The 9,562-nt window shown below is 48.9% G+C and overlaps 1 protein-coding gene across 1 annotated transcript in view; it reads right to left on the bottom strand.

The window, feature by feature from the left end:
* Positions 1-8,626, bottom strand: part of COLCA2 (colorectal cancer associated 2) — a 9,769-nt gene extending 1,143 nt beyond the window's left edge. Inside the window, exons 1-5 of the mRNA XM_023516061.1 lie at positions 8,620-8,626; positions 7,617-8,069; positions 6,672-6,766; positions 2,548-2,602; positions 898-1,121 (exon numbers count right to left, since the gene is read on the bottom strand). Of these exons, the coding sequence (XP_023371829.1) occupies positions 898-1,121; positions 2,548-2,602; positions 6,672-6,766; positions 7,617-8,069; positions 8,620-8,626 (834 nt within the window). The remainder of the gene's footprint in view (positions 1-897; positions 1,122-2,547; positions 2,603-6,671; positions 6,767-7,616; positions 8,070-8,619) is intronic.
* Between the last annotated feature and the right edge of the window lie 936 nt (positions 8,627-9,562).

Here is a 9,562-nt window from a genome sequence, read left to right as displayed (position 1 = left end):
CCCCCCCCGGTGGTACTATCTGCTTTCTCTTAAGCAAATCTACGAGAAAGCCTCGCTTGGAAGCTGACAGGGAACGGAGTCATTGCAGCCCCGAATTTTCCTTGTGACAAAGTGATCATTCTGCAGCATTCATTTCCCATCCCCTCTGACATGTAGCCTGAGGCCAACACTGACTTTTGACAGTCCAAAAAAAAAAAAAATTCTTAGAACAATTTTACATTTTAAGGTTAAAAAAAAAGAAGGTGAGTCTCTGAAAGACATCTAAAATAACTGGGGTCCACTCACTGACACCTTACTTCATTTTTAAGGATAACACAGGTGTGAACCTTGGCGACCCATCAAGAGCAGACGATTCAAATTCTTTCAACGAGGAGCACTTCACTCATACTAACCATCTCAGACCCAGCTGAGTTCTGGGGCCGAAAGCGGATCCCAACAACTAGTTAGTAGAGCGAGTTCAACGACAAAACAAAACGGAAACCCCTCTCTCAGAATTAAGTTTGGTATTAGGCAGACACAGTGTTAATTCCATTTTCAAGGACTCAAAAATCCAAGGGCAATTATCGAAACCAGTGACTAGTTAGAAGCCTTAATTTCACAGTTTAAAAAGCATTAAAGGAATATTGCCTGGCACCTCCTTTCTGCTGCCACACACCAACTTGCTTGGCGGGCACCTACTTTGAAAATCAAAGTGACACGTGTGTCCTTAAAAGTTTGTCTTCCTCATCCTGCGGCCCCCTCCACATGTGGCTACTTACTGGTTCTTTACTTGTTTTTTTCAGATGATTTCCTCATTGTATGGATTCTCACCAGAGGAAGCAAACTCACTAACAAAGCCATTACAACCCCATGTTTTGTGACAGTCGCGTTATACTGCAAAGAACTGAGATCAATTACCAGGCTCTCGTTGAAGCAGAAGGGGGAAGGCTGCAAGCTGTCTGGGAAACAGTGCGGGACACTCTGTGTGGAACTGAGCTCAGGGTGCGTCTCAGACTGAAGGTAAGAGTCCAAGATCTGGTCCAGGCAGCTTGGGCTGTCTTCACAGGAAACACAGCTGGAAAATTCTCGGGGATGAAAATAACTGGGCGTGGACGAAATCGGTTCAGGTTCAAAATACAGTCCTAGAGGAGAAAGGAAAAGGCATCTTTTTGTATAAAAATGGCCCTGACAGATTTAGAGTGTTATCTTCCTGAATAATTCCTATGCCTAGGGGAAAGGGGGGGCTTAAGAAGTTCCAGAAAAGTAAACAGGAAGGCAATCTGGACTTTTTAGTTGTCCCAGACAATGCAAGTCCCAGGGGGAATGAATCTGGTTAATGATGTGGGACTTGGCTATAAATGTGGCTAAGGCAAAACCCACCTGTGCCCACTTGTCACAGTTAAATAATGGCTCAAGCTTCTGCTTTCCTGGACTAGAAACCCGTCACCATCTAGCCCCTATCCTCAGTTCAAGTAACCCTCCCAGAGGTAACTGCCAAGAGTTCTTGGAGGCTTTGGGAAAACTTTTGAGGCCGCAGGAAATAATTCTCTTGATTTGGGGTGACTGCTTTCCTAAACTTTTCACCATGACTCGGTAACTTCACTTTTGAGAGAGTTCCTTCTGACAAGCCTTCTAAATGGCAACACAAACGATACACATGGCACCGGAGGCCAGTGTGCTGGTCAGTAACCACCTGCTCTAAATGGCAGCACGCAAAAATGTTTTCTTAGTGAGCGTGTAAATGTAATAACGTCATTCAAGTTTAGGCTGTTAAATACCAAACAAGAATAATTTGGAAAACGTTACTCCTTTCCCAGTTGACTACTAAGAGGCCTGCTTTGTGATACTTATCCTTAAATGCTCAGAGAAGAGAGGTTTAGAGTATGCCTATCAAAGACACTGCAGGACCTGGGTGGTGATTTTTTTTTTTTAATGTCTCAAGTTCCCTTCAGGTTAAGCCAAAGTGATGTATTTGGTGGAACGCAACCATAGCAGAGGTTTCCTGATACGCAGCCTCCTTAAACTCTTAGCTGTTGAGTTGCATAGGTAGGAGTGTTTATGTAATAGAGTTATTCACGTAGGGCTGAGAAAACTTACACTTGTTTGAACTGCTCTCTGGGAAGAGAGAGGGAAGGGGAGGGAAGCCCCTGTGGGCTGGGAGCTAAAGGCACAGAGGTAAAGCAGTATTCTAATGTCTCCGGATGATCTGTATTCCATCTAATAGTACACTAAAAAAAGATAAATTTTGGAGAACAATTCTGTTATTATTATTATTTTTTTAAAGTAAAGTTTAGTTATTCAGATGGGGAACTAGAGGCAACGTGAAAAACAAACTCTTGGAACAAAATAGATAGCAGAGAATAGAGAGTTCAGACGTGAGAACACAAATTTGCACTTGCTTCCTTGCTAGGCTGGCATCTGGAGTGGCTATGCCTTTTTCACCTTCTGATTGGTTGGATTCCAATTAAATGGTGGTGCCTATCTTAACCCCCGAATCAAGCACTGGAGTCTTTCGAGATGGACTTTTGCAAGAGTTTTTGAGGGAATTGCACTGCTGGCTGTACTGACCTGCAGAAGACGGTGCAATGGGGTCTGAAAGGTGGATACTGCTGCTTCCAGACAGCTGTCAAAGCAAGAATATCACCATGAACTAAGTGAAATGCAAGTTCTCTAAAGGAAAATCTAAGACCTTCTGACGGGAACGGTGTTTCCCTCTGCTCTAAGGTAAGCCAGATTCTTTCTTTCTTCTCAACAAATTGCCTTCGTTAACTACAACCCATGCTATATTTGATTTAGATTCAATTTTTATGTTTGCTTGCTTGAGAACTTTTTTCTAATATCAGATTCCCCCACTTAAAATTTAAAGGTTATTAGTTTTGATAAGAATTAATATAAATAATTTTTATGTTATAGCAGTGTGACACTTCTAGAAAACTCAGCAAAGAGCCTATTAAACGATTTAATTTAAAATTATTAAGGACTAATATGGATTTAATCTCAGATATAACTTAGTCAATTATTTCCCTCAAAATTTTCCTATACCATCTGGCTATGTAGCCTTAGAAACTGTTTCCCCCAAAGGACACAATTTCTAACTTTGTTATCCCTGAGTTGCTAAAAAAATTCACATGTTCTTACTATAAGTGAAATATTAAAATATAAAATACTATCTTAAGGTTGTAATTGGTAAGTCATAGCCTACCTACATTCTCATGAATGGCCAGGGACTATTTCCATTCTTTGTAAGTCTTTTAGTATTTTCTATAAAAGTTGCTTTTTTCGCTACTGTATTTATATTCTTCAAGTTTATAAGACTGCTCCTTCTGACTACTTAAAGCAGAGCAGCCTGCATTTTCCAGCAGAATGAATAATTATACTAACTGAAGAATTTAAACTTTATTTTTTTTTTTTTCAATTTCAGGTGGTGGCTTTAAAGTTTAAAGGGACCAGCGTTGTTTGTCTGTGATTCTGTGCTGGGAAGCCGAGCTCACCACACCGCTCTTGGGTTACAGGGGGTAGTCAATGGCACACTGAGCCGCGCTCACTGGGAGAGCTCTACAGCCAGCCCGTGCTGAAACAGGAGGCGGTGTAAATTTTGAAAATGATCCATGCTGTAATGTCATGAACCAGGAAGCTGGAATCCTTTACCAGCTCTTTATGCAAATATTTGGCTGCAGCTTGAGCTCAAGGACTTGGAAGGAGTGGGTTTTAAAAAATCTGCTTCATTGTAGAGATCTCATTAACCCTACTCCTCCCCTGATTGGCTTGTTTTTCTGCCTCCCTTGTTATCTCCCTGAGGTATGTTTACAATATCCTACTTGATTTTATCTTTCTAGTCATGGGTTCACTTTCTACTTGGCTCCAAGAATACAAAGAAAGGCATCTCTCTCTTAGATTTCAAACAGCATTAAAAAAAATCCGCAATCTATAATTCATAAAAACACATCAAGGCTATTGAAAAAAAATAATGGTTTTAACAAAAAAGGTAGATTATATCTTTTGATAAATACTAACTCAAGTCTCCCTTTGCCCTAAAGGCAAAAAAAAAAAAAAAAAGTGTGTGCTTGTGTATGTGTCTGTCTGTGTGTTTGCAAATTGATCTGGCTGAAATAAGTTTTTCAAAATCAAATTCTCCAGTCTGGCATGCACCCCATTTTTTCCTGGCACTGCTTGAAACTTGGGTATTTGTCTCAATCTGTAACTTCCACTCATGACTGTCTTCTTAAAATTTCAGATTGTAGGTCCTACTCTGACTTTGTGACAAGTTAGGGATTTCTTCCTTCTTTGTAGTATTTGAGATAATTAACTCTATCTTAGGCTTAAAGTTTCCCAGAGGTATTTTTCAATCACTGAATAAACTGGAATCCTCTCTTTTAAAGGAGAGACCTCTACACCAGGGGTCCTCAAACTTTTTAAACAGGGGCCAGTTCACTGTCCCTCAGACAGTTGGAGGGCTGGACTGTGGGCCCCAGGACGAGTCGGCTGCTAAGCAAGACAGGCAGTGGCGGCAAAAACACCCAGAGGGCCGGATAAATGTCTTAGATGGGCTGCATGTGACCTGCGGGCCGTAGTTTGAGGACGCCTGCTCTACACTAAGGAGCAGGTGTAAATGATCCCCTGGTATCTGCCTCCCTTGCCTACTGAGTATACTACCACAGCTTTCCTAGAATCCCAGATCCTTCTGATGGCTCCTGGTGAGGAGCTTTACATCTGGCTCCTATAAATCAGTTACATGGGTGTTGCTCCTACTAGCTTGGGAGGGCCTGGGCCCAAACAGGCTTCCAGGGAGCAGAATAGAGTAGGCTCTGCCTATACCTACGAGGAATTGGTTCAGAATTCCTGCTTTGTTTCAAAAAATTTTAGATAAGTCAAACTGCTCTAGGAAACAGAAACTAGTTAGATATCCAAGTAAAATCTTTTACCCTTATTTTAGCTAACAAGGGAACAGTGGCCAAACTAATCTGTAAGGGCCCAGCAGCAGAGTTTCCGTGCCCAAATGCAACTTCTCAGGGTTGCATTCTGCTGAAGCAGAAAGATGAATTGGTATGAACATCGTTAAGAGTTGTTTTTTTTCTCCTCCAGAAGCATTTTCCAGTTCTCTTGTACCTGGTTTTATTAAGTATATAACTATCTCTTGGCTCAAGGCTACTACTAAACTACTGCTTAATGTGGTCAGATCTGTAGAAAGATGAGGTTAGGGAACCAATAAGTGGGAAGGGTTTTTATACTAAGAATAAGAAGATCCTATTTTTAGCTTTATGATTAGCACCTGCAAGACTTTGAATTTTAGTTGTAGTAGAGGTATACAGATCCCTGATCTACTTACTTTTGCTGGCTTACTAAGAACTAAGTGAAATAATGAGTGTACATAAGTGCTTTAAAAGAAGAGCCATTTAAAGCCCTCTACAGATGTTAAGGAGGTTTTATTGTATTACCTGCAATTCTGCACCTGGAGGTACTAACTTCTCCAGCTGTATGTGCCAAATCACAGCAAGCTCACACCTGAATGACGTAGGAACAGATCCTACATTTGTACCCAAATCAACCCCCAAACTCTGAGCAGAGGGTGTGCATGAGTACTACTCACTAGCTGGCTTTCACGATCCTTGACTGGAATTTTATTTTTGTTGCTTTTCCCAAATGATAAATAATGACAGTTGACATTTATTGAGCACTATATGGAAAGCATTCTTCTAAGAGCTTTGTAAGCAACAGCTCAATTAACCCACCTTAAATCCTATGTCCCCAACTTAAAATGAGGAAATAGGCAAGAGAGATGGAATACTTTGCTTAAGGGCCAAGCAGGGGCCAGCTGAGATCCGAACCCAGTCCATCTGGTTCTGGAATGTCTGTTTACCACCCCTACATCTTTCACCTCCCATTTCATGAAGTTGGATACCGCACACAAACAGCACCAGGCACAGAGACTGTTGTGGGGCAGAAGTGGGGAGAAGGACCTATCCTCACATAGGCAACATAAGCCCCCACTGTCAGATCCTACATTAGCACCCAAATCAACCCCCAAGCAACTGTACCATCCAGGGCTTTCAGTGATGAGCTGGCCTCTCCTGGGGGACAACCTCACCTTGTTTATTTGGTTGTTCCACAGACGGCCCCTCCCTGAGTGCCCTGGACAGGACTCATCTGCTTTAGAGAGGTGTATAAAGTTTCAGGGAATCCTTATGACTGCCTAGTTCAATTCTTTCATAACCTGGAACCAGGTAAAGTGTTGTTACATCTTTAGGAAGTGGTTCTCTACTCTGAGTTGCCTCCCCGGTGGAGATATGGCCCTTTTCTGCTGGGGAATTTTAGTGACTGGCGATTGACAGAAAAATGATCTCAGAGGCTGATTTCCAGAAGAATGTGGTGACTTTCTGGGAGAGATTTTTTGTGGGTATGTGAGGGCTGTACACCCTGTCTTCCTAACACAATAAAAACTCACTCACCTGCTGGTCATTCTTCTCCCTGCAGAGGACCAACAAACCTTTCATAACTTTGATCATGGGTGATGGGCTCCCCCAAATCCTGCGCCCCACAACATGCCCCAGGTGTCTCTGGAGCTTCCCCTGGTTAACTGAAAGGAAGTTGGCACCGAACAGTGGAGGAGGGCCAGGTTTGGGGATGGGGGGTGGGTGGGCTGCCAGGGCCTGTCCGGGGCTGGGCAGTGAGCAAGGGCGTTCGCTTACGCTTACGGTTGCCCTCGAGGCCGCCTGGTGTGCCCGCCTCTGCTGCAGCAGCTCCTTCACCGTGATCTTCACGCGGACACCTTGATACACCTTCGGTTTTTCTGGGGAAAGGCAACTGGGTCAGTGGTCGAGTCTAAGGTTTGGGTGTCAGGTTGTGGAGTGGGGGGAGGCCTTCACAGGCTAATTCAGCTGAAGCTAAGTTTCTAGGTTTGGAGAACACAGATGCTAAAAGACAGCACCCCCCCTCCAGCCCTCCATAACAATCTCTCCAATGTGACCGGTGAAGGGAGGCTGAGCACGGTCAGGGCCTCAGTGGGGAAGGTGCTGGGCCCAGGCCCACACCAGCAGCGCCCCGGTGTTTCTGCTCAGGAATCTGGAGGTCTCAGGCCAGGGGAGATCACCACTTTGGCTAAGCAAGTCGGGGAACCTGGGGTTCTAGGCCCAGGCTGCTGGCCTGGGGGAGGGTGTTTTGGACCTGGGGAGGGACCGGGCGCCGGACCAGGGGCGCTCTCTGTCCAGAGCAGCAGACAGGCCCACCCGACCACGATGTTCCTGCAGGTGTGAAATTCCCAGTCCCTTCCTTCTCCACTACGACAGGCGTGGCTTCTGGGGAGGATCCGACCTCTACCCGTCCTTGGTCTGGAAGCCAGCCCCGGGGCGAGCGGCGGGGTTTGGCCAGCCCTGTCCTGGGCCCTCAAGCAGAGGGCTTTGTCAGGCTGACCCTAGTACAGGAGCTCGGCCCGAGGAACTCCCTCCCTGCCTCCCTCTGTCTTTCCTTCTGCCGCCGCTCCCTCGCCCTGTTTCTCCGCCTTTCCCGCGCTCCATCCTTCCCTCCTCCCTCTTTCGCCCCTTCTTCAGCTCTCCTCTCTTCCCCTCCCTTTGTGGTGCGGGCGTTTCTCCGCGGAGCAGCCTGGCGAGCTCGGGGAAAGCCGTCCCTGGCTCCCGACTAACTGCGCTCCGCTGGGAGGCCGCCTCCGGGAAGGGCCTCCGGGCTGGCGGGGCCGAGCCCGACCGCCCCGGCTCGTGGGGGTCGCCGGCGCGCGCCCGAGGGGTCCGCGGGGAGGGACCCCTGCGCGGCGGGAGGGGGGCACCCCGGCCCCCGCCCGGAAGAGCCGCAGTGAGTAGGTCGGACAGCTGTGAGGCCGAGCCGACCAATGAGCTTTCGCCGTGGGGGTGGCCGCCGCGGAGCCCAGAGCGGCCCCGGCCCTGGCCCTGACCTCGACCCCGGAGCTAGCGCCCGGGATCGCGCGGGGAGGAGCTGGGCGCCGGGGCTGGGGGCGGCCGCGCGTTCAGCCTGGGCGCCTGCGACAGTGCCAGGCAGCCAGCGCCTCGCCTGGTCACTGCGGGGACCGCAGCTGGACAGCGGGAGCCCCCCGGGCTGGCTCCCGAGAGCTGGGGTCTCTCCTGGAAAGGGGGTCGCGCTATTTCTCGCCCAGATCCGGAGAATCCTGTGCCCGGCTCGCAGGCGCAGGCGCCGCGTCCTCTCCGCGCTCCATCCTCCCCCCCAAACCCCATTCCGGGTCTCCGCGGGCAGCGGGCGCGCCTCGGGGTCCGCACAGGGACCGCCCGCGCTCGGCTTTGCGCGGCCGGCGCTCTCGGCTCGCGGCCCGGCTCACAGTGAGCCTCTAGCTCCCCCCGCCGCCGCTTCTGGTTGCGCAGGGTTCGCGCGGCGAAGTCCCAGCACACGAAAGTGGAAAAGTGGAGGGCGGGCAGGGGCCTGGGGTACGCGGGCGTCCGGAGCGGCCGACTCGGCCCTTGGGGCCTCTGCCCTCGGGAGCAGGTGCCCAGGGGAGCGGCCACGGTGTGGCCTGTGCCCTGTCGGGATCCCCAGCCCTTACTCACATGCCCTGACTTTGTGCCTCTCTGTTCTATGCAGGAAAAGCTGTGGGAATACACCCGGATTGAAATGCCCCGGGCTCGCGTGACCCGACCCCTGGAGAAGCAGCCGAGTTACCCGACATCGTGGTCAGCAGGAGCCGGGTCGGTGGCTGGATGCTGTAGCTGCAGGGACTCAGCGCCTGGGAGGGCTCCTGTGCCAGGAGAGAAGCAGAGATGCAACATTTTAAAGTTTCACAAAGCATCCGGCTGCACCCAGGTCCCTGGAGCAGGAGACAAACAGAATTAATGTTTTATACCTTCGGGTATAGGTTTGAGTTTTTTCCCCCTCATGCCAAGTATTTAAAACCTCTAGAAACCCATGATTTGACAATCAATGATTGCGCGATACTTTCAATTTGAATATTCAAAGGCTTAACAAAATGGACTATCTTCTGCAGAAATCCTGCACACAAGCACCCCAGAGACAGTCCAGACAAACAGGGGGTGAGCCCCCTTTGAGTCCTGGCCCTTGCTTTTACTGTATTTTGAGCATTTTGTCCACCTTGGCTCAAACACAGCAGGTGTCCTCAAAGATGCTCCGTGTTTCAGCCTCAGGGGCAGCTCAGGAGCCCTGAGTGAAGTAGGCTGCCCCCCCAGGGTCCCATGAGCCAGAGCAGCTGGCCAGACTGATCCCCACGTCCCTGATCTCTGTTTTAAGGGGAAATTTCAGGTTTTGGGGAGTGAACATGGCAGCCAGTGGGTGTGGCACAGCAAGCAGTCACTCTGGGCCCAGGCAGCAGGCCAGAGGCCCAGTCGAGGCCTGGGCTCTGTCTGTGCCTGCTTCCTGGCCCCACTTGGCCCAGTGTGGGCCTCCCTCTGCTTTGCGTTCCATCGTCTTCCTAGGCCCCCCACTCAGGGGTCTCAGCACAGAATGCCTGCCCATGCAGCAGGGAAACCCAGCTTCCCTCTGGAGATTTTCTGACTCCTGTCTCATCACTGTGCTGTGAAGTTCCCTTTTCTCTCTGTTTATGCTCTAAAGCCACCCTGCCTTTTTGGTGTAGGAGCACACGTTAGGAAAT

Source organism: Otolemur garnettii, unplaced genomic scaffold (genome assembly GCF_000181295.1).
Source record: "Otolemur garnettii isolate 467f Iridium unplaced genomic scaffold, OtoGar3 scaffold00086, whole genome shotgun sequence".
Classification (NCBI taxonomy): Eukaryota; Metazoa; Chordata; class Mammalia; order Primates; family Galagidae; genus Otolemur; species Otolemur garnettii.
This window is presented reverse-complemented; position numbering and strand designations above follow the sequence as displayed.